This window comes from Protobothrops mucrosquamatus, unplaced genomic scaffold (genome assembly GCF_001527695.2).
Source record: "Protobothrops mucrosquamatus isolate PMUCROS unplaced genomic scaffold, P.Mucros_1.0 scaffold_125, whole genome shotgun sequence".
NCBI classification, from domain to species: domain Eukaryota; kingdom Metazoa; phylum Chordata; class Lepidosauria; order Squamata; family Viperidae; genus Protobothrops; species Protobothrops mucrosquamatus.
In genome coordinates, this window is record NW_015386201.1 from 1,190,768 (window position 1) to 1,213,915 (window position 23,148).

General features: G+C 42.4%; 1 protein-coding gene across 1 annotated transcript in view; it reads right to left on the reverse strand.

Moving 5' to 3' along the window:
- Positions 1–23,148, reverse strand: part of MID1 (midline 1) — a 253,963-nt gene that overhangs the window by 29,214 nt on the left and 201,601 nt on the right. Inside the window, exons 5-7 of the mRNA XM_015817159.1 lie at positions 20,766–20,914; positions 19,326–19,453; positions 18,385–18,528 (exon numbers count right to left, since the gene is read on the reverse strand). Of these exons, the coding sequence (XP_015672645.1) occupies positions 18,385–18,528; positions 19,326–19,453; positions 20,766–20,914 (421 nt within the window). The remainder of the gene's footprint in view (positions 1–18,384; positions 18,529–19,325; positions 19,454–20,765; positions 20,915–23,148) is intronic.

Consider the following 23,148-nt stretch of genomic DNA (forward strand, 5'->3'; position numbering starts at 1 on the left):
GGTTGCCACAAAGAAGAGGGAGTCAAGCTATTCTCCAAAGCACCTGAAGGCAGGACAAGAAGCAACGGATGGAAACTAATCAAGGAGAGAAGCAACCTAGAACTAAGGAGAAACTTCCTGACAGTTAGAACAATTAACCAGTGGAACAACCTGCCTCCAGAAGCGGTGAATGCTCCAACACTGGAAGTTTTTAAGAAGAAACTAGACAGCCATTTGTCTGAAATGGTATAGGGCAGTGGTTCTCAACCTGTGGGTCGGGACCCCATTTGGGGTCGATCGACCATTTCATGGGGGTCGCCAAGCAAGGCTGTCCGCCATTTTTTTTGTCCGCCATTTTTTTGTCCGCCATTTTTTCCCCTTTTCCGGCGGGTGCCTTACCTCCCTTGGGCTGGGCCAGCTGGTGGTCGGCCTGCTCCGTCTCTGCCGCTTGCCAGCTATGCCTCGGCCGGCGCAGGGGGCGGAACCACACATGCGTGGCGCTCCCGGGCAGGGAAAGTCCTCGACTTATGACTGGTTAGGTAGTCCTCGACTTACGACCGGTTTAGTCCTTAACTTGCGACCGGTTTAGTCCTCGACTTATGACCGGTTTAGTCCTCGACTTACGACCGGTTGGGGTCGCGGCATTAAAAAGGTTGAGAACCACTGGTATAGGGTTTCCTGCCTGATCAGGGGGTTGGACTAGATGACCTCCAAGGTCCCTTCCAACTTTATTTTTATTATTTTTATTATTTTTATTATTTTTATATTATTATTATTATTATTATTATTATTATTATTATTATTATTATTATTATTATCTTATCATATACAAATAAATGTAAAAAACCCAACAACCAAGTGAGTAAAGCAACCTACAAAAAGTATCGCAAATAAAATAAAAAGACAACAGTCCCAGTGCATTCATTTATTATACTTATTGTTATGTATTGATATCAAGAGTTGATGTATTTTGGTTTAAACGTGTCTCCAGCCGTTTTGGAGGGAAAGTTAAGTTTAAGTTTACGTGGGAACACACCGTTTGAATTGACTGGTCGCCGCCTAGAGGCGGCAAGTATAAATAGCCGTCATTCTGTCGGTTAAGCCAGTACTGTTTTCTATTGCAATAAATAGCATTGCATTAAACTGGTCTTGTCAATGCCTCCAAAAAAACCTCACTATACAATAGCGGCGATGAAGGTGGGATCTTGCTGAAGCAAAGGAATGATGCCTATTAGAGTTGAAGTCACAGGGTATTAGACCAGGCTCCAGAGCCCTGGTGGGACCACATCCCTACCCTGCCTGCCAGTAAGCCACACTGGAGGCACAGCATCCTGAGGGATCTGTCCCCAGGATCTAGGCCAGTGATGGCGAACCTTTTAGAGACTGAGTGTCCAAACTGCAACCCAAAACACTTATGTATTGTCGGGTGCCGGGTAGGCATGGCCCATTGGGTGGGTGTGGCCCATTGGGTGGACATGGCTGCAGTGGTAACAGCAGACCGGGTGGAACTAAAAAGTTCAATCAATCAATTCCAACTTTGCGAGATTTTTTTTCCTGCGAGAAGTTGAAATTGATTGATTGCTTGAACCTTTTTTTTTTTTTTTGCACAAGGTGGAAGAGGCCTAAAGTGAAAAGGTTTTATAAAACCCAGCTGAAGGCCTAGGACTGGGGCAATGGCGTGTGTGCCCACAGAGAGGGCTCTGCATGCCAACTGTGGCACGCGTGCCATAGGTTCGCCACTACGGATCTAGGCAGTTCATCTCCTATCGCAGCAAGAGAGGCAGTGTCCAAGACCTCGCTAAATACTACTATGGCCAAGCTGGGCAGGCTGAATGAATTCGATATCTCCCACCCAGAACAGTGGAGTTCTTACATCTCCAGGGTGGATAATTATCTGCAGGACAACCAGGTTAGAGAAGATGGCTTGAAAGCGGCTACTCTACTCTGCACATGTGGACAGGCTACATTCAACATTGCTGAGAATCTGGTAGCGCCAGCAAGCATCGAATAAGTAACCTACACAGACTTAAAGAGGAGGCTAAAAGAGTACTTTGAGCCATAGCTGTCCATAATCGCTTGGTGTCACGCATTCGAACAACGGGAGCAGAAGTCAGGTGAATCAGTAGCTGAGTTTGTGGCAGCACTTCGTCAAGCTTCACACAACTGTGAGTTCCCTGACTTGGAAGATCATATAAGAGACAGACTCATATGTGGACTGTTGAACAGAGAGTTACAACAGCACCTATTTGCAAAGGAGAATCTGACCTTCCAAGATGCTCTGAAGAAAGTCATGGCAGATGAGGCTGCGGGCGGAGCAGTGAAGGCTCTCCGGACTCAGAAAACACATCTCAGCCCCGCAGCAATACATCAGGAGACCACTGAGAGACTGAGTGAACCAGAAGAAGTCAATGAGTTCGATTGACTGGAGAAAGAGCCAATTAGACGGCATCCCGCAACAGAACAAGCAATCTTCCCTCTAAACTGTGTTAGCTGTGGAGGACAACATAAAAGAACTGAGTGCAGGTTTCACACAGCCATGTGCCGTGCCTGCGGGAAGCAAGGCCACATCGCCAGGGTCTGTAGAGGTCGGCAGAAAGACTCTAACCCTGCAGACGTACCTCAGAAAGGTAAATGGGCCCCGGGACAGAACAGGGTTGGATACTATTCAGGGAGGAGAAGTATTCAGTGGATGGGAGCCCAACGCCCCTCAAAGAGAAGTTGAGACTTCAAGTCAAACTTCAAAGGGTCTCCTGTTCTATAGAGCTAGACACCAGGTCAGCTCTATCAATTATTTCATACAAAACCTTTGAGTATATTTGTAGACAAAGCAAGAGGCAAGTTCAAATCAAACCGTCAAGCCTCATTCTGACTGATTTTCAAAATTGCTGTGTGTCTGTTAGAGGTGAAACCACTGTAAGGGTCAAATTCAAAGAGTTTGTGGGTCCCCTTAGCGTGGTAGTCGTTGAATAGACCAGTCTCATCAGATTGGACTGGTTCGAAGCCCTGGGCATCCATGTAACAGGCATCCATCGCACACAAGCAGCTGACCTGGCAACAGTATGCCAAGAGTATGCTGATGTGTTCAGTTCTGACTTAGGACAATACAGAAGGGTGCCCATCTCCCTAAATCTTGACCCAAAAGTCACTCCAATTAGAATTAAACCGCACAGAGTGCCCTTCACTTTAAAGCCGAAGATTGATGCGGAGCTGGACAAACTAGTGCAACAGGGAGTGCTCCAACCCATGGACAGTAGCATGTGGGAGACTCTCATAGTGACCCCAGTGAAACCTAATGGGGACGTCCGCATCTGTGTGGACTACAAGTGCACAATCAACAAGGTACTTCAGCAACACGCTTACCCAGTTCCAGTGGTAAGCCACATTCTCGCCTTGCTCCAAGGAGGTCACCTGTTTGCCAAACTAGACCTTGCACAAGCATACCAACAGCTGCCAGTTGATGATGACACTGCAGAAACGCAGACAATCGTCACCACAGAGGGGTATTCCGAGTACGCCACTTACGCCAGTTTGGGGTAAGTGTAGTCCCCGGTTTGTTCCAAAGCATTATGGAACGGACACTGAAAAATATACCTGGCGTCTGCTCCTATTTCGATGATGTCCTGATTGCAGGAGAATCAGTGACAGTCCTAGCTGAACGTCTCAGGGCAATGCTTCAAAGGTTCCGTGAGGCGGGACTAAAGTTAAAAAAGGACAAATGTCAAATTGGCATGGACTCTACTGAGTTTCTGGGATTCCGGATAGATGCTGCTGGGATCCATCCATCTGATGCTAAGCTCAAAGCCATTCAACAAGCCCCCAGACTAAATCCAAGGGAGAGTTGCAGGAATTCTTAGGACTATTAAACTTTTACCACTCATTTTTGCCACATAAAGCAGCATTGGCAGAGCCACTCCACCGTCTGCTAAACAAAAAAGCACCTTGGGTGTGGAGAAACAACCATGACAAGGCATTCAGAGCAGTCAAATCACTGCTATCTTCGAGCTCCGTTTTAGCTCACTTTAACGAGGAACTGCCAGTGACCTTAGCTTGTGATGCCTTGCCGTATGGCATTGGGGCGGTGTTAAGCCATCAAATGCCAGATGGTCGTGAAGTCCCTATTGCTTACTACTCTAGGACATTATCACCAGCTGAGAGGAACTATGCTCAAATTGACAAAGAAGTTCTCGCTATAGTTGCTGGAATTAAAAAGTTCCATGATTTCTTATATGGGCGACCCTTTACAGTTTTTACAGATCACAAGCCGCTGCTTGGCCTTTTTACGGCTGACAAGCAAACTCCTCAGATCCTGTCACCAAGGATGCTGCATTGGTCAATCTTTATGGCTGCCTATTCATACAGGCTAGTCCATAAGCCCGGCAAGGAAATGGGCCATGCTGACGCACTCAGCTGACTGCCTCTGCCACACACAGATCCAGATCCAGCCCCAGCAGCTCGCATCCTGGCAATCGAGGATCTTCCAGAGACACCCCTACACGCGGGAGATGTGGCCGCTGAAACTGCCACTCACAGGACACTCAGTCGCATTCTCAACTGGGTGATGAGGGGGTGGCCAGAAAACAAACCAGGTCCAGAGTTTCAGCACTATGCATGCAGAAAAGATGAGTTGTCAGCCCACAAAGGTTGTGTGCTATGGGGAAGCAGAGTAATCATTCCACCCAAATTGCAAGCCAGAGTGTTAGAATCCCTGCATGAGGGACATCCAGGCATCATAAGAATGAAAGCACTTGCAAGCAGTTACTTGTGGTGGCCTGGTCTGGACAAGGACATGAAGGACAACTAACGAGTGGAACAGCTTGCCTTCAGACGTTGTGGGTGCTTCATCACTCGAGGTTTTTAAGAAGAGACTGGACAGTCACTTTTCTGAAATGATATAGGGACTCCTTGAGCAGGGGGCTGGACTAGAAGACCTCCAAGGTCCCTTCCAGCTCTATTCTGATTATGTTTGCAAAGTAAAAGTGAATAAGTAGCTATGAAACATTCTCTTTGCAGACACAATTGCTTCACAAATGTAACGAAAATCATACCTAGCTTCTTGACAACTCAGTTGTATTGCTTTTGTTGCCTCTTTTTCATTTTTCTATGAATTGTAATGTGATATACCAATTTCTTACCTATAGAGAAAAGTTGTGGGCCTTCAGAAGTTTGGGATTCGATTTTTTATTCCCTGTAGTGAAATTAGGGGAAATAGGACAATTTCTCTCTTTTTTAAAATTGAATTAGCATAACACCAGTTGTAATCAACCCTTTTATGCATGTCCCTTGCAAAATATCTCTTATAATAAATTTGGATATCAATTATGCCATTAAAGGCTGTTTAATTATAGTTTTCTCTTGCTAAAGTATTATTGTCAAGATTGAATTGCTATGATGCCTGCTACCTTCTATTGCTAATCAACTTGCCATAGAAAAGGGGGGAGGGGTAGAAAGAGAAGGGAGGGAATGGAATGCCAAGAAGCCGTTTACGGACCATGAGAGCATGCACCATGCCAAGGTCACTACCGCAGGTGCTCAATGAAGAAGTGAACTGTTCCCATAACAAAAATAAATATTACGATTGGACAATGTGAACACCTGGTGGGTGAGAGCCATGAGAATATGTTGTTTAACTAAGCAAGCTTTTGCACGGGAAAAGTCAGATGTTTTTGCTTCTTCAGTTCCAAGATGGTGTATCCAATAAAGTTTTACCTTATGGGATTCAATTGCCTTGAAGAATTATTTTGTTGGGTCTGCTAGTCGGATTGTTGACATTAAACCAGCTCTCTTCACGTTATGAATGCAGCCTATTCAGATACCTCTGAGAGAGCTGTAGTGTAGCAATGTCAGGAACCAAGAAGGTTGATGCCGCAGCGAAGCCTGTAGTGGTTCCTCCCTGGGAAGTGCTGGCAATGGCTCAAGTGGACTCTGGAATGCAGGTGGTGGTGACGTGATCCAAGCTGACAGCAGAGAACAGCAGAGAATCATGGCAGGATCCCTTTACACTGGGTCCAATGGATGAGCAGTGTGGGGAAGGCTGCCGAGATGGAATTTCCCCTGATCCTGCAGGGAATTGCTGTAACCCAGGGAAGCAAGTGGAAGGTCAGGAGGGCTGCTAAATGGGAAGAACCGGCAGAGTGGAAACCAAGGCCTACAGCCCTTTGATAGAACAGTTGCGGGAAAAGTTTGGTGGGATGGAGATGCAGGGAGCGGCACCCGTGAAATCACCCACCGGGGTGGAACAGGCCAGGCATCGGCCACCTTGTCCCCTTCTCCGCCCCAACTGATGGGAGCGGCAGGGCCCCGGGGGGGGCAGTTGCCCCCCTTCAGTGTCTGCTGGGCAAGCCCCACCAGTTCCAGTAGAGCAGAGGCCTCAGCTCAGGCTGCCCCCGTAAGGGTGCCACCAAGACTGATTTGCCTTGTCTACCTACATTTTCTCCCTTGCTCATAGCTTGACAAGATTGTGGAATGGAATGCAAAGGTGGAAGGGATGGTATCTAGGGAATCAAGATGTTGGTTCCTAGAGGGGCTCCAAGCCAGATTCGGAGACCCCACACAGGCCTGCTGAGCAGAGTCCAGAATCTGATCAATAAGGCAGGGAAGTCAATCAGTGGTTGAGTACATTTGGGAGTTCTGGAGCCTGGGTGGGAGACTAAGAAGGTAGCCGGAATGCTTGCTGGTCTATCACTTCCAAGACAGGCTAAACAGAGAACTGTATCAGAACTGCCTACTCCGGGGAATCCCAGATGACCTCCAAGGGTGGTATCAGCTGGTCACCACAGTGGAACCACACTTGTTGGAGAATTGGCAGGAGAGCCACCCACACCAAGCCAAGAGAAGTGCCTACCAACGTGCAGAGGAGAGGGCCCTCCTTTAGCCACTAGAGAGGATCCATGCCTCCCCACAGGAGCTTGCGTCAGGCTGCTAACTGCCTAGCCCCCCAGCCTGTATCTATACCAAAAACCTTGAGCCATCCAAAGCTAAAGAAAACACAGAAGAAGATGAAGGGGAAGATGTGGGTGGCACAATAGGTCGTGGAGGTCTCTCCCCAGTCCAGCGAAGGGGAGAGAACTCCGACCGCTGGCAAGCCTAGTCCAGTTTTCTACCAGAGTAATAGTGAAAGGGAAAATGACCCAATGGTAAGTAGAGCCATCACCACATTGACTGTCCAAGTAGAGGTTTTAGTGCTCCAATTAGGAGCAAGGGCAGTATTTACCACTATTGTTGTGATTCCGTGCCAGCCTGTGATCCCGACAGCTGAGTCCGAAGAATCTGAGGAGAAGAAGGAGTGGCCTGCGGAGCCATCGGAGTCGGGGGAAGGCTCTGTTGAGCTCCAAGACTTACATTCCAGTGAGGAGCCTGGCCCTTCTGCTCGTGTTCAGGATGAGATGCAGCTGGGTGGGGAGGCTGGGTCAGACTCGGAGGATGCACAGCTGGTGGAAATGAGAGACACCCGCAAACAAAGACAAGCTAGGAGAGTAAACCAGAGAGAGGCAATGGGGCGACTCTGGAGAAGGCACTGAGAAGCCACGCCTTGAGGACTGAATCACAAAAGGGGAATGTGTGGGTGGTGCTGGTTGCTGAAGGCAACCGTTGCAAAGTACTTCATGAGATTATGTTCTGTTGGTATTGCCGGTGACTAATTTTCTGTTTTGCATTGTGTTTCGTGTGGACAATTTCCTCCATTTGGATTGTGTTTTGTTGCTTTTGTTTTTGGCAGGTTTGTTACCAATATTAAAAGGGGTTGTTTTCTTCTGAGTCTCCAGCCTATTTTCTCAAAAGGGATTTTGTCCTTGTGCATTTAACAAGGACGGCCATAGGCTGGGTCAGAACAGTTTGCCTTCAACCTAACCCCCTACTATTATGGAGCAGCTACATGCTGAGAATGCCCAGCTCTCCCAGCAACTGGCTTTGTTGGCAGTCCAAGTGGCTCAGCTCCAAGCACACGTCCCTGCTGCTCCATCACCCAGGAGAAAATGCCAAGTTGCCGTGCCGGACAAATTTGATGGCAATCCGGACAGGTTTCCTGTTTTCCTGGGACAATGCCATCTGTTTATCAGTGTGAAAGTGGTTGATTTCCCCACAGACCAGGATAAAGTGGGGTTCATGATAAGACTCCTCTCTGGTACTGCAGCTTGTTGGGGCACACCCCTGCTAGCCCAACCTAGTCCATTGTTGGACAACTTTGTGGGGTTTTGTGATTACATGTGGATGATGTACAAGGACCCCATTAAGACACAGACTGCTACCCGACGTTTGAAAGCTCTTTACACCTTCAAATACTTATCAAGTATAATGTCAAGAAATTCCCAGCCTTCATTCATTATTAAATCAAACAGAAATTCTCTCTATTTCAAAATAATTATCATATTTAAAATAATAGTGTAGTTCCAAAAAAAGACATATCTATTTTTAAAAACGTGTTCTATCATTTCATCACTCTACATCTATAAAATCTTTTTAACTCCTAAACAAGTTTGCTCCCTAATAATTATCAACTATAATAACAGTCAATTCTTATCCTTCTTTCATTGTTAAATCAGACAAAATCTCTAAAGCCTTTTTAATCCATCAAGTAACGTTTTATATCACATTTAAACCTGACTCTAGCTTTCTTTCTAGGCCAAGTTGATTCCCATATTAAAACTTTTCGATTATCAAACCTCAAACTTTGGTTACAAAAGTTTCTAATCAATTCAAACTGAGCAAAATTTTCTTCGCTTCCTGGCAATATCATCTGAGTGTTATATTGACTTTTATTCCATATTATAATTGTAAATAAGTTATCCGCTTTGTTGTGGGTTCCAGAAAGTTGTATCTGAGTGTCAATCTTTGTAGATTTCAGTAGTTGAACTGAATCAGTTACAGTTACCGTAGTTCTTGATCATCCAAATTGTCCTTCCGTTGTAGGTAACGTTGTGTAGAATTAGTTGGCTCAGTGGTTACCACCTTTTCTCCCAGCGTAGATTCACCATTGGGTTGTAAGCATAATGTCTCTGTCTCTTTAGATTGTGTGTCTTGATGTGTGAAAGCCTGTTCAGTATTGCTCTGTTCTTCCTCTGGTGTTCCTTGTTCCATGGCTTGATTCATTATTGGAGGGTCAGTTGGAAGTGCCAAGGTGGCATCTTTAGATTGTCTCCTAGATTTCCAGTCTTCTGTCATTTCAAATTTTTTTTTTCCAAAATTAGATCATAGTCAAGATATGGAATATTTTCTTCCATTTTGGTGGTAGACTAGCCTGTTCCTTTATTAGAGACTATATTTAACAAAAGTCCACAAATATCCGCCTCCAAAGGTCTAATAGCCAGCTTCACCACCCAAATGTCAGGTTATCTTTTCTTTTTTACTGTTATATGAAGTCCAATCCCTCTTCCAATCACAAAGATAGAGTTGTAATGTCCCTTTTGGCCACCAGATGTCCTCAGTGAACGGTAAAATCTTTTTTCCAAGTTGATAAAGTTAAAGAAAAAAAAAGTTTTCACTCTTATTTTTTAAAATTTAACAAGAGAGGTATCCCCAACATTATAAAGTTGATAGGAACAAATTAGCAATGTCCCTTTTTTCTTCTTTTCCCCTAAATATACCCACAAAGAAAGTCCAATGGTAGAAAAAACAACCAAAAAAGACAAGTTTTTTTTTTCTTTTAAGCTCTTTTTCCGATATAGGCAGCAATCGCTTTCTTAGCAAAAAGAAATAGTCAGAGCTCTTTACAGGAAAGATCAGGATAGCGAGAGAAAAGGGAGTCTTAGTTGTTCTTTTGACTTGCGGTTGGTGCAGCTGGGTGATCGGCCATTTTACTGGCCGATCTTCTTCTCTGTAGGCCCTCAGAGTTTGCTCTGCCAGCTGGGGGAGCCGCCGCTCCTCCGCAGCTGAGCACAGCCTCCTCGACGGTAATCGCACCCTCCAGGGTGACTTTTGACCCACATAAGGGTCTACCGGTGGAGGGAAACTAGCTGATGAGGAGACGAGTCTCCTCGTACAGCTAGAGGCATTTTGGCCTGTTCAAGATCCTGAACTTGGTCTCCCGTACCTTCTGGTGGCCCCGAGTCAGACACGACATCCAGGCCTACGTCACGTCCTGTACCTCGTGTAGGCAGGCCAAGTCAGCCATGGGGGCCCCACCCAGATACTGCAGCCCTTGCAGACACCCAAAAGACCCTGGGAGGCTGTGTCCATGGACTTCTGATGGACTTACTACCGTCTTCTGGATTCACAACGGTGTTCGTGGTGGTGGACATGCTGACCAAGATGGTGCATTTCATCCCATGCCGTGGCTTGCCGTCCACCCGCGCCACCTGTCGTATGTTCATCCAGCAGGTGTTCCGGCTGCACGGCCTTCCTGATATGGTCGTGTCCAATAGAGGGGCCCAATTTACAGCCAGTTTCTAGCAGGGGTTGATGCAGGTGTTGGACATCAAGATCTGTCTCTCATCCGCACATCATCTCCAAACTGACGTAGGGACCAAGAAGGTCATCGGGATCCTCGAGCAATATCTGCGCTGCTACGTCAATCAGCAGCAGAACAATTGGGCAGACTATCTGGCGGTAGCTGAGTTTGCGTTCAACAATTCGCAGCACAACTCCACGCAGATGACAACGTTCAAGGGCAATGTGGGATATCACCCCCGGTTTTTCCCTCTTTCCCCCCTAGACTCACTGGTATCAGCAGCGAACGACTACATAGCAGAGTTACAGGCGATCCACTGATTGGTGCGGCAACAGTTAGAGAAGGCCAAGGCTGACTACAAAAGGTTTGCTGATTGGTCGAGGCGGGATATGCCTCCACTAACAGTGGGAGATCGGGTATGGCTGTCCACCAGGAGCCTACCGTCAACCCGGCCAGCCAAAAAGTTAGACCACTGATATTTAGGACCGTTCCCAATTGAGGCTGTCATCAATCTGGTCGTCTATCGCTTAAGTCTGCCACATTCCCTACGGGTACATCCGGTCTTTCACCAGTCTCTGTTAGTCCCTGAGCAACCGGCATGTCCACTCGGCCAAGCTGAACCTCCCCCACCGGAACGTGATGGAGACAGTGCTCCCGAGTACGAGGTCGCCAGCATTCGGGACTACTGTTGGGTGAAAGGTCGCTTTCAGTACCTGATTGAATGGAAAGGCTACGGACCTGAGGAGTTCACCTGGGAGGATGCGACCACCATTCATGCTCCTGCCTTGGTGACCGCATTTCATGAATAATTCCCATCCTGACCGCATCCGGATCGGCAGACCCGGGGGAAGGGCCCTGCGGTGCGGGATAGTGTCATGATTTTGTGCCAGCCTGTGATCCCGACAGCTGAGTACGGAGAATCTGAGGAGGAGGGGGGGCCTGCGGAGCCATCGGAGTCGGGGGAAGGCTCTGATGAGCTCCAAGACTTACATTCCAGTGAGGAGCCTGACCCTTCCACTCATGCTCAGGATGAGATGCAGCTGGGTGGGGAGGCTGGGTCGGACTCGGAGGATGCACAGCTGGCGAAAAAGAGAGACGCCCGCAAACGAAGACAAGCTAGGAGAGTAAACCAGAGAGAGGCAATGGGACGACTCCAGAGAAGGCATTGAGAAGCCACGCCGAGGAATGAATTACAAAAGAGGAATGTGTGGGTGGTGCTGGTTGCTGAAGGCAACCGTTGCAAAGTACTTCATGGGATCATGTTCTGTTGGTATTGCCAGTGACTAATTCTGTTTTGCATGTGGACAATTTCCTCCATTTGGATTGTGTTTTGTTGCTTTTGTTTTTGGACCATTTGGCAGGTTTGTTACCAATATTAAAAGAGGTTGTCTTCTTTTGAGTCTCCAGCCTATTTTCTCAAAAGAGGCTTTGTCCTTGTACATTTAACAAGGACGGCCATAGGCTGGGACAGAACAACTATGTTAGACTCAGGTGCACCCATTGCTTATTGTCACTGTATAAGAAATTTTATGAACTTGAATAGCCATAGCAACAAACCAGCCAATGAGAACTGTTTTTTATTAAGACACAGTATTGGCTGTGTTAGGCATGTGATCCAGCCTAGGTCTGGGCGTGTCTTAGTCTTCTCTATGTTCTCCTGATCTCCTGAGTTGTTGTTGTTGTTCTCTACCACGTTGCCAAGAACTGAATGAAACTGTATGTATCATGTTTATATATATTTTTCTAAACTATGCCCCCTGCTCATTTTGAATGTGTGCTTATTTTTTTGGCTTATGTTGCGCTGGAAAGCTGTAAAACTCTAACACTTAAGTCAGTCTACAGACAGTGGAAATGTTGGAACTGACACTTAAGAGACTAAGGCAGCCCATTAAATTTGAGCAAGTGGATGGCTCGCTCATAGGTATGTGTGTCTGCAACCTGCCTAATGGAACCATTGAGCCTGAAAGTAGGGAGCCATGAAGTGACTATTCAGTTTATTATAGCCCCAAAGATGGCAGAGGCATGATACTGGGGTTATCATGGCTGAAGAAATGGAATCTGTCAATTAACTGGGGGAGCAACAAATGATGCCTGAGATGGAAAACTGAGGGAGCGCAGTGGGCGGAGAAACAGCCAAAAGTTAAATAAGCGCTGTCAGTTGGGAAAAGGGGAGTGGAGACAAAGCACTAGTGGAAAGCAGGCAAGCAGAGCCGAGCATCCCAAAAGAATACCAAGATTTGGCAGAAGTATTTAGTGAGCAGGAATCAAATATACTCCCCCACCACCCCGCAGATTGTGCAATTGAATTGCTGCCTAGGGCAAAGCTTCCCAAATGAAAGATGTACTCCATGACCCCAAGAGAGATGAAAGAACTCTGCAACTTTGTGGATAAGAATTTGGCTGGGGGTTTCATCCATTCATCCAGGGTGGCAGCATCAGTACTCATCAAGGAAAAAAAGACAGTTCTCTGAGATTGTGCATTGATTTCTGAGGGATTAACAGTGTTTGTGTGGGAAACATGTACCCCCTCCCCCTTATGAGATACATGCTGGGATACCTGTCCAAAGGGAAGATGTTCACTAAGCTGGACTTGAGAAAAGCGTACTACCAAGTGAGGATCAGGAAAGGGATAAATGGAAGACAACTTTTAATTGCCCTTAGGATGCTACCAATTCCGGGTGATCCCTTTGGATTACAGGGAGTGCCTGTTGTGTTCATGCAACTGCTTAACAAAGTGCTGCATGAGCACCTGTACAAGGGGATGCTGGTGTACTTGGATGACATTCTTTTTTAAAAAAAATATGTTTTATTGATATTTTAACATAGTCACCTTAATATTTGGTAAACAGTGTGTTGTCTGGGTTTACATTTAAAAAACATTCACTAACAGTTGGTTTCTATAATCTATAATCCGCATAATAACTTTACTTGATTTCCTCTTTTCCCCACAATGTTCTCTTTTACCAACCTTAAGTTAATACAATTCTTGTTGTTTTGGTAAATAACAATTAAGAATAAAAATTTTCTAATATTTCTACAAATAATAATCACATCAATATAATATTTGTTTTCTATCTAGTCATTCTGGTTGCCTCATCATAGATCCTGTTTACAGTTCTTGTTTACATTTGTTTTTCCCACAATGTTCAAAACATTCTTACTGGTTAAAATTTTCTCAAAGTTAATTTCATTTAAATATTTAAGTCTATTTTTCTCATGTAAGCCATCCCAATACTTTTACCTTTCTTAAGGAATAAATAAGGCTAAAAAAAGAAAAAAGAGGAATAAGAATAAAGAAAAATAAAAGGATAGTATGCTACTTAAAATCCATATTTCCAAAAAAATTCTGTTCTTTTTTACCATAATTAAAAATATATTTAATCTTTAAATATTCCATTTAATAAATCTAGTCCTCTAGTCTTTTAACTCTTATTCAAAACATTTTTAATCCATTGTAATTTTCTTAAAGTCAATCACATTTAAATATCTAAAACATTTCCTTTATATAAGCCATTCCAACTCTTTTATATTCCTCATATCAAGAAATAAAATAAGAAGAAAGAAGAAAAAGAGAGTACTATGTTACTTAAGGGGCTCTTCCCTCTTAAAATAAAATCCTTATCCAAAATTTTTCTATTTCTTTAACCATATTCAAAGAGGTGTTTCTTTTTTAAATATTCTCTCTGATAGGTCCCATCGTCTATTTTCTTAATTTTTACTTTAGCCTTTTCTTTTGTCCAGCATTTTTCTTAATCAATATGTTCTGCTGAATCAAAGAATCTTTCCATATTCTTGTGTTACTGTAGATATAAAAGGTAAGTCAAATACAATATCTTTGTAAGAGGCATTTGCCCGTTCATGTTTGTTGAATATCTTTTTCTTTCTTTTTCTCTCTGTTTCTCTTATCATTTTTTGTCTCTTCAGTTCTAGTGGTTTTCCTGACATCTCTGCAGTCCATTGTATCCAATCTTTTTTCTTATTCTCAAATTTGTTTTGTGGTGTTAAAGTATAAGTTGTCTTTTCCAAATCCAGTATTTCTTGTAAAATATTTTCCAATTGGATTAAATCATACTTCTTTGTTTTGTTAAGTTCTACCTTTAAGTCTCGATCCTCAAATTTGTATTCAGTTATCTGTTTTATCGGTTCCTTCTCGATTGTTGTTTTGTGGGATTTTTGTTGTTGTAAAGTTAAGCTGGAGATGAATTGGTTTATATTTTCAAAGTTATTTTGGATTTCTTTGTGGTTTGAAATCATTGTTGTTTGAATTAGTTGCAACATATCATATGTCTCCTCTTGAAAGGTATTTATTTTTTCTTGATAAGTTCTTTCTATAAGTCTCTGATTTTTCATGATGGCCAAGAATCCAAGTTTTTTTTCTCTGCAAATAGCTTTGGAGTCGCAGTTAAGTAGATACTTGTAATCCAGAAAGTTCAAAAAAGTTTTTTTTGTTCCCTAAAGATTATAAGTCTCTCTTTGTCTGCAGCCCAGGTTGATTTCTTTTTTGTCACAGCTGTTCTCTATTGTTAAAGCTTTGAATGTCACAAATAGAAATTAGTTTTTTCCAGATTTTGACAAATCCTGTATGAAAGTCAAAGCTGTCATAGACTTCATCCACCACTAGATGTCAGCACCGGTTTATTTTTCCAATTTTCAAAATAAACAATTGCCTAAAATGAGAATCTCAACTATTCAGCAATTTCAAACTTATTCACTTTCGAAGGTTTTTTGGTTCTTGGGATTTTTTTTTCCTTTCAGGAAAGTTGATAAGTAGGATAGAGAAAATCGATGTTCTTACCCAGATTCAAATGTGCTGTCTACAATCAGCTTAAAGTAGTGCTTTTGACTTCGGTTGCTTGTAGCTTGGGCTAGACTCTGAAGTTAGGCTAGCCTTTCTCCTGTTGGTCTCTGGAAGGCTTCTCCTGGACCGATCAGGTTGACCACTGTCTCTCCATGGTCCCCAGGACTTACTTCCTTCTTTGCCACCTCTTCGGGGCAGGTTCTGGCCCAGTTAGGGTTCCCTAACAGGAAGAAAATCAGCCGAAGGGCACAGAGCCCCGAACCCCTCAACTTCTGCGCTACTGCGCAGGACCGGAAGTCATCTTGGATGACATTATCTACTCTGAGACAATGGAAGATCCCATGAAGCTAGTGAGAGAAGTACTGAGGAAACTATTGAAAACTAAGCTTTAGGCTAAACTATCCAAGTGTGAATTCCATAAGACTAGTCTGGATTACTTAATTAGGATATCGTGTGTCTAGCGAGGGAGTGGAAAAGGATCCTGGAAAAGTGAAAGCAATATTAGAATGGGAAGCAACTGCAGAGCTTCCTGTGTTTTGTCAACAACTGACAGTTCATCCATCACCGAACTAGTGAAAATGGGAGGGGAAGGGCTGAAACCCAATATGAGTCAGTTGCTCAGTTGCACTATGGAATGTCAAGTGGCTTTCAAAAATGGCTCTTTGTGGCAGAACCGACCCTCAGGCACCCAAACCCAATGTAACACAGACCCTAGTGATGTAGCAGTGGAGGCTGTCCTATTTCAGAAGAATGAAAGGGGGGAGCTCTAACTCTGTGCCTACACCTCCCAGAAGCTGACCAACACTGAAAGGCATTGGGCGATATGGGAAAAGGAGGCTTATGCGGTCTCATGGGCATTGCTGACCTGGAGACAGTTTTTAGAGGGCAGCAAGATCCCCTTTCAAGTGTGGATGGACCACAAGAATTTAGAGGCCTGAAGACCCGCAGGAAACTATCCCCTAAGCAGGTCCGATGGGCTCAGTACTTCAATCAGTTCAACTTTACCTCTTTGGTACTTGCCAGGGGAAAAAAACTTCCTTGCAGATTCTCTCTTCTGTTTGCCCCAGTACAAAAATACCTGGGAAGAAATAGTTAACTCGATCATCTCCGCCCAGCGACTAGTAGCACAAGGCTCCACAAGGCTAGGATTGTCGGCCATTCCTCAACTGGCCGATAATGCATTAACCCATAAATTAAAGGAAGCCCTGGGTGAGGATGAGTGGAAAGGGAAGAAGTTGTTAGTTCTATCTAATCTAAGAACTCAGATCCTGCAACAGAGTCACGATGTGAAACCTGCAGGTCATTCTGCGTTCATTAAAACCCTCCATTTGGCCAAAAGGCAGTTCTGGTGGCCTAAGATGAATAAGGACATAGAGAGCTATGTTAGAAGAATGCCCAGTGTGTGCATCCATGAAATAATTGCCTCCTGGATTATTACAGCCGGTGGCCAACTCTAACAGTCCATGGGAAGAAATCACCATGGACTTTATTGTGGAGTTACCTGAAAGTTCCAGGATTACAGAGATTTGGACTGTGATCAACTTGCTTTCAAAGCAAGTGCACTTTGTGGTGTGGCCGAAGATTCCATCAGCCCAAAGCTTGGCCATATTGTTCATGCAACATTTGTATTGGCTGCACGGAGTCCCAAGATGCATAATCTCTGACCAGGAGGTGCAGTTCACCGCAAAATTTCGGCGGGAATTCATAAGGCCAATAGGCTCCTCCCAGGGGCTTAGCTCCGGTTTTCATCTGAGTACAAATGGGGTAGCTGAAAGGACCAACTCATTAATAGAGCAATATTTACATTGCTACATAAATTATCAGTAAACCAATTGGGCGGAGCTCCTGCATTTTGTAGAAGTGGCATATAATAACTCAGTACATAGTAGCACTGGGTTCAACCCATTTAAAATAGCTATAGGAATAGAGTTTTTACTAATGCAAGAGCTTCCAAGGGAACCTCCCTCCTCAGCGTCGCTAGCTGAATGGATGGAAAACCTAAAAATCACTTGGGGGGAATGTACAGAAAGCACTGAATAAGGCCAGGGAGTCTTACAAGAAGCAGGCTGATTGGAGGAGAGCTCCCCAGAAGAGATTTAGTATTGAGGATAAGGTGTACCTACTGTATCTACCAAATATCTTATCCTAATCATTCAGATTATAAACACAGTTACAGTCGAGTTATGGTTACCAAAAGTCTTCAAACAGGTCCACCTGGTGTTCCATTGTAGTCTGTTAAAACCACTTTAAGCCTCTAGCCTAAAACCAATTGAAAGGAAACCTCCTCCTCCATTATGGTGGGGGTTGAGAAGCACTATGAGATCAAGAAAATACTGATCAAGAAAAATCAAGATTTTTTAAGGGAAGATTACAATATTTAGTACAGCAGAAAGGCTGATGATGAATGGGTAGCTGCCCATAATGTTAGTGCAGACAGATTAATAAGACAATTCCATGCCAAATACCCTCAATGTCCTAAAGAATATTTGAATGTTAATTTGAATTAGTGATGATAATTTGTGTTTAATATTTTTCCCCAGGTCTACCCTTTCTTTCAGGGCGTCAGCATGTCAACATTGAATTGCTATGATGCCTGCTAGCTTCTATCACTAATCAACTTGCCATAGAAAAGAGGGTGGAGGAATAGAAAGTGAAGAGAGGGAATGGAATGCCAAGAAACCATTCAGGGACTGTGAAAGCCTGCACCAAGCCAAGGTCACTAACTCAGGTGCTCGATGGAGAAGTGAACTGTTCCCATAACAAAAATAAATATTATGATTGAACAGTGTAAACATCTGGTGGGTGGGGGACACGAGAATCAGTTGTTTAAATAAGCAAGTTTTAACGTGGGAAAATTCAGAGCTGGTTTTGCTTCTGCAGTTCCAAGATGGTGTATCCAATAAAGCTTTACCTTATGGGACTCAATTGCCTTGAGGAATTCTTTTGTTGGGTCCACTAGTCGGATTGTTGACAATTATACATTTAGCCTCTGAGCTGTGTTTCCATTTAAATATTTTTTTGTGAAAATCCTGAAAGCTCACCATAAATCTCTTAGATAATAGAATGTTTTGTTGCTCATATTCAATGCTTTATTTTTATGGCCTTAGATTCTAAATGAGAATGTGAAGTACATTTCTCTATCTTTATTTTGCTTGTTTTTTTATGTGTTGGAAAATGATTTAGTGGAAGTCAAAATTAAACTGGATGCAAAATGCTTTGTACTTACTAACTACATTAGCTTGTCCAGTGAAGATAGTATATTGCAGCTCATAGGAGACCACACTGAATTCATCATCTGAAGTCCAGTGAACTGTGATTGTGTCATAAGAAGCCGTGCAAAGCTCTTCTCTAATTGTTGGTGGATTTGGAGCTGAAAAAGGTTTAAATGACTTGTTACAGTTCTCAGACATTCATTTGCCTATTTATCACAAAAGTATGAAAACAAGAAAAACATGTTGCATATCATTGCATGAACTTATGAAAGAATATTAGCAAGAAGATTCTTTCTATAATCCATTAACTCAGAGATACAGTTCTTTATAGTATGGAGTTTCCATACAGAATGGCTCTTGCTGTTCATATGTCATTGAACCACACTGCTTTGGCATACCTCCCAAATCCTGCTTCTGTATCTTCTTCAGATCCCATCCCAAAGACTGATATTACTTCTAACTACAGTATTCTGACATGGTAACAGTTTGAGGAGAATATTCACATTGAATGCCTTCAGGTTGAATTTGTAATAAAATACAAACTTATTTTGGACTGCAATGAGGTTAGTTAATGCTGGCTCAATAGTGAGATCCCAGATTTCAGAACTATTTTCTCATGAGGTCAAAACAGACTGCAGAATATGTTGCAATCACTGATTGATCCTTATAAATCCTATTAAATCAGAACATTATCTAAACATCTCTTTGTCGTATGAACCTATGTGAACATAGTTAAAATGATATTACAAATACAAATCTGGGAACTGGGAAGGAATGAGTGGTTATATCCCATCTACACATTTGCAAAAAATGGTAAAAATATTATAAAATCATTAATTAAAATGCTATTTTCCCTGAATCACAATAATCTCTTTTTATCCAATGAATGTTACTACATGCATTCTTTTCTATGTTAAAATGGTATGCATGTTCTTATATATATTTCAATTCTTACCAGTTAGATAATCAAGGCATTCCAGCAGTTTCTTTTCTCTTGTAAAATCCAGCGCAAATGTATCAAAAGTGTCATTAAGATTAATTTCAGGAATTAAAACCTGGGAAGATGCAGTTGCCATGGCAACCCTACAAGATAAAAAAACAAGCTTGAGTTCAGTTTTGAAAATTATTTTACATGGTGAGGATACATAAGGCAAATACTTTTAAAATAAGTTAAGAAGTGCTGTGTAACATGTATTTAATGTAATTTTCATATCCCTGATCAGCAACATGTCAACTAGAATGTAGAAAGCTACCTAACACCATGATGTACTGCCTGCTTGTTTGTAGCTGCTGGGAATTGAGTTTGGGATTTTATAATGGAATCCATGAACAATGTTATTTTACTGTAATTTCTCCCAAAAGTGACTGATATACTTAGGTGTTATACATTTTCATTATCTTTTGCTAATTTGCCATTCATGAAATGTGCTATGTTAAAAAGCTTCATATGCCTCAGAACAATCTCTTTTCCAAGGTAAAAGAATTGTCATCTGATTTTGAAATCTCAAGACTGAATTTCATGAGAACTGATTGCATTTTAGTTAGTTATTGAACTAACTTCAATAATGAGTCAATATTTTGTTATTTAAGCAGATAAACAGAAAGATCACAGGCAGGCAAAAAAAATAGTGAGAATCCAGGGCCCATTAGTCCTGTGGAATTGAAATTTTCAATGTTCAGGTCAGTTTTATTTACAAAATTGTAGCAGTTGCAACATCCCTCTGATCATGATTTCTGACACTCCCTGCCAGGTTCCCACAAGCCCAGTCAATGGGAAGGCCAGCAGAATAGTATGAAAATATGCAAGAAAAGATAAAGGTAAAGGAGTCCCTGTGAATTTTACTCCACTAGTTGTTGCTGACTATAGAAAGCGGTGTTCATCTCTGTTTCGAGGCCATTGAGCCAGCACTGTCCGAAGACATTTCTGCAGTTAGCATGATGATACGGAGTGCTGTTACTTTCCCACTGAAGTGGTACCTATTTATCTACTTACACTTGCTTAGTTTCGAACTGCTAGGTTGGCAGGAGCTGGAGTGAGGATAGGACTTCACCCCATTGTGTGGAGCCTGTGTCTTAAACCGATTGCTGGCTTTCCAGCTGACAAACCCAGGATCTTAACTGCTGAGCCACCATACTACGCAATTATATGGAAGTATTCTAACATTTTTCTAGAATAATATTTCTTAATCTGCCTTTGACATTTTGCCTTGGTATACCAGTTGTTGAATATGTTGATGTTTTATACCTGCTTTATATATATTTTTTAAATGTCTGGTTTTTTGAGCATCACAAAGATTTGATTTCTCCTTGAAACATCTAATTGTCATATTACAAAGAAAATGGTTAGTCAGGTTATCTAATTCTCAAGACTCTTCAGTCCTGTTTATGGCATTACCTTTCAGTTATGTTTTTAGCTGACTGCAGAAAGCGTGCATGATCATTCTCCTTCAAAGATTGCTCAGCCTGTGAGATAAGAGAGGTGGAGCGTTCAATACACTGCTTGCAATTAGCTATCTGCTGGGCCAGTTTTCTCAGTCTCCCAACCTAGAGCAAAGAAGAAAACTGTTACTTCTGTGGAAACAAAAATGAGCTTTAACATTTGACCATAGCTCAACATCATAGGAGCCTAAGTTCTAAGAAAGTATTTATTATTATCCAGAGTGGGGTGATCCAAAATAACCACAACCAGTTTTCTTTCATTTTTTTTTATAATAAGAAATCTTAATTGCCATCAGGCTCTGCTTCTTGGATAATAGTGCTCTACTGTGATTGGCAGTTCCCCCAATTGGATGTCTTCAAAGCAGCTTAAAAAGCTCTCTGACTTTTTGCTTTAATTCTTGACCTCAGAACAAAAGGAATAATTTGACAATAAAATAAATCTTTGTCCTTGGAAATGTCTTTTTCTGGAGGGGTTTTTTTCCAGCTATGTCTGGTATATTAACAAAAGTGGGTACCATACTGCATAATCAGTGTGATACAAATGGACGTTTTAATTCCAATTGAATTTAAGTCCAATTGAATTAGTAGATTATTTTCACTGCAACTATGTTTCAGATAAATCTACTGAGGCAATATTGAACTACATTTGAAATGGAAGAGTAATAGAACATAAAGACCACCTCAATCTTTTCTAATGCTCTCCTTCTTTAGCAACCTGACAAGAGTACAATTCTCCCAACAATAAAAGCAACTTTTTTTGTCATATCTAGCTTGAGATCTTTTCACTGAGACACTGGGAATAGAATGACATATTAAATAAACCCTGTGTCTAATCCAGTGCAACTATTCTTATACTTACAACAAAAATTGGGACACAATTTCCAGTGCTAAGCAAAGCAGTTGATAAGTGAGCCATTCTCACTTTTATGACCTTTTTGGCACAATTGTTAAATGAATCACTGCAGTTAAGTGAATTGTGTGGTTGTTAAGTGAATCTGACTTAACAGATTCACTTAACTTTGAATCTATTGACTTTGTTTGTTGGATGCCAGCTGGGGTTGCAAATGACAATCACATGACTCTAAGGTGCTGCAACCATCATAAATACATGCAGTTGCATGTCCTGAATTTTGAAAATATGACCATGGGGATGCTGCAATGGTTTTAAGAGTGAGGACTGGTTGTAAGTTTTTTTATATGCTATTAAACTTTGAATGGTCACTAAAGAAATGGTTATAAGTTGAGAACTATCTGCATTTATTTTCAACTCAAGTATCCTATATTGCAAACAGAAATAAGATCTCCTAACTCATTTGTTCCTATTTTCTGAATCATGTAGATTTGAATCTCTGACATTCCTCACTAAAGAAACAAAAGAACTCCTGAAATTACCTGCAACTTGGTAAGGCTTGAGATTTTGGAAAAACAGTCCTATAAATCTAGCATGTGGATGATATCAGGCCTTTATTTCCAATACACTTCCAGACACTGTAGTGCCTTTTATTGACGCTAGGCTGAGAAAGTGGACAACTTATATGAAATGTTAAATCCAAAGTATACCATTTCTACTGCTTAACTACGTACTCATACTGCTAAAGTAGAAACACCTGCTTAATTTGCTGAAATTTGTTTGGGAATGAATGTCTCGAGTTTGTTAAACTATTCTCCTCACCCCACCAACAGCATGAAGTACAGTAAATGAGCATATCTGTTAATAAAAAAAACACCATCCTTTCCGTTAATGTAAATATAAAGCCTGGAATGGAATAGCATTTCTGATTCTGTAAAAAGTGTATGAACTTTGGTGGTAGAATATGCATTTGCCCTGCAGTTAATTAACCAAGGAGATTATACAGAAGGTTGTCAGGTGGGATTCTGGAGGAACCTGAATCTTGTTAATAGTGTAAAGAAGTTCAGGACTTGTCAAACAACAACCTAGAGAGCTATGGTCCTGAAAGAGCCCACGCCTGCAGGGCTTTCTATTTTAAGTTATTTGGAGTAGCTTGATAGCTAAGTGAACCATTTAACCTGCCCATTTAACATGCCTGTTGTGTCCTGAGCCTGCAAGAGCTGAAAGCAGGCTCAGGATTGTTGCAAATGGTCCCGGGCAATCCAAAAGCTGCCCGGGACTAGACAGGGTGGCACCAGCCTTGTGCGCATGCGCAAGGCGCAAAAAGGGTCAATTCCTATTGGTTCACACTGTCCGAGTTTCTTGCCCTATAAAAGGCATGTGTGCCTTTTGCAGTTAGCTTGGTTGTAGGAGAGAGAAATAAAGAGCTTGTTGTTTTCACCACGTGTCTTCGTCAATTGCCAACGAACCGAAAACACAACACTGGTGA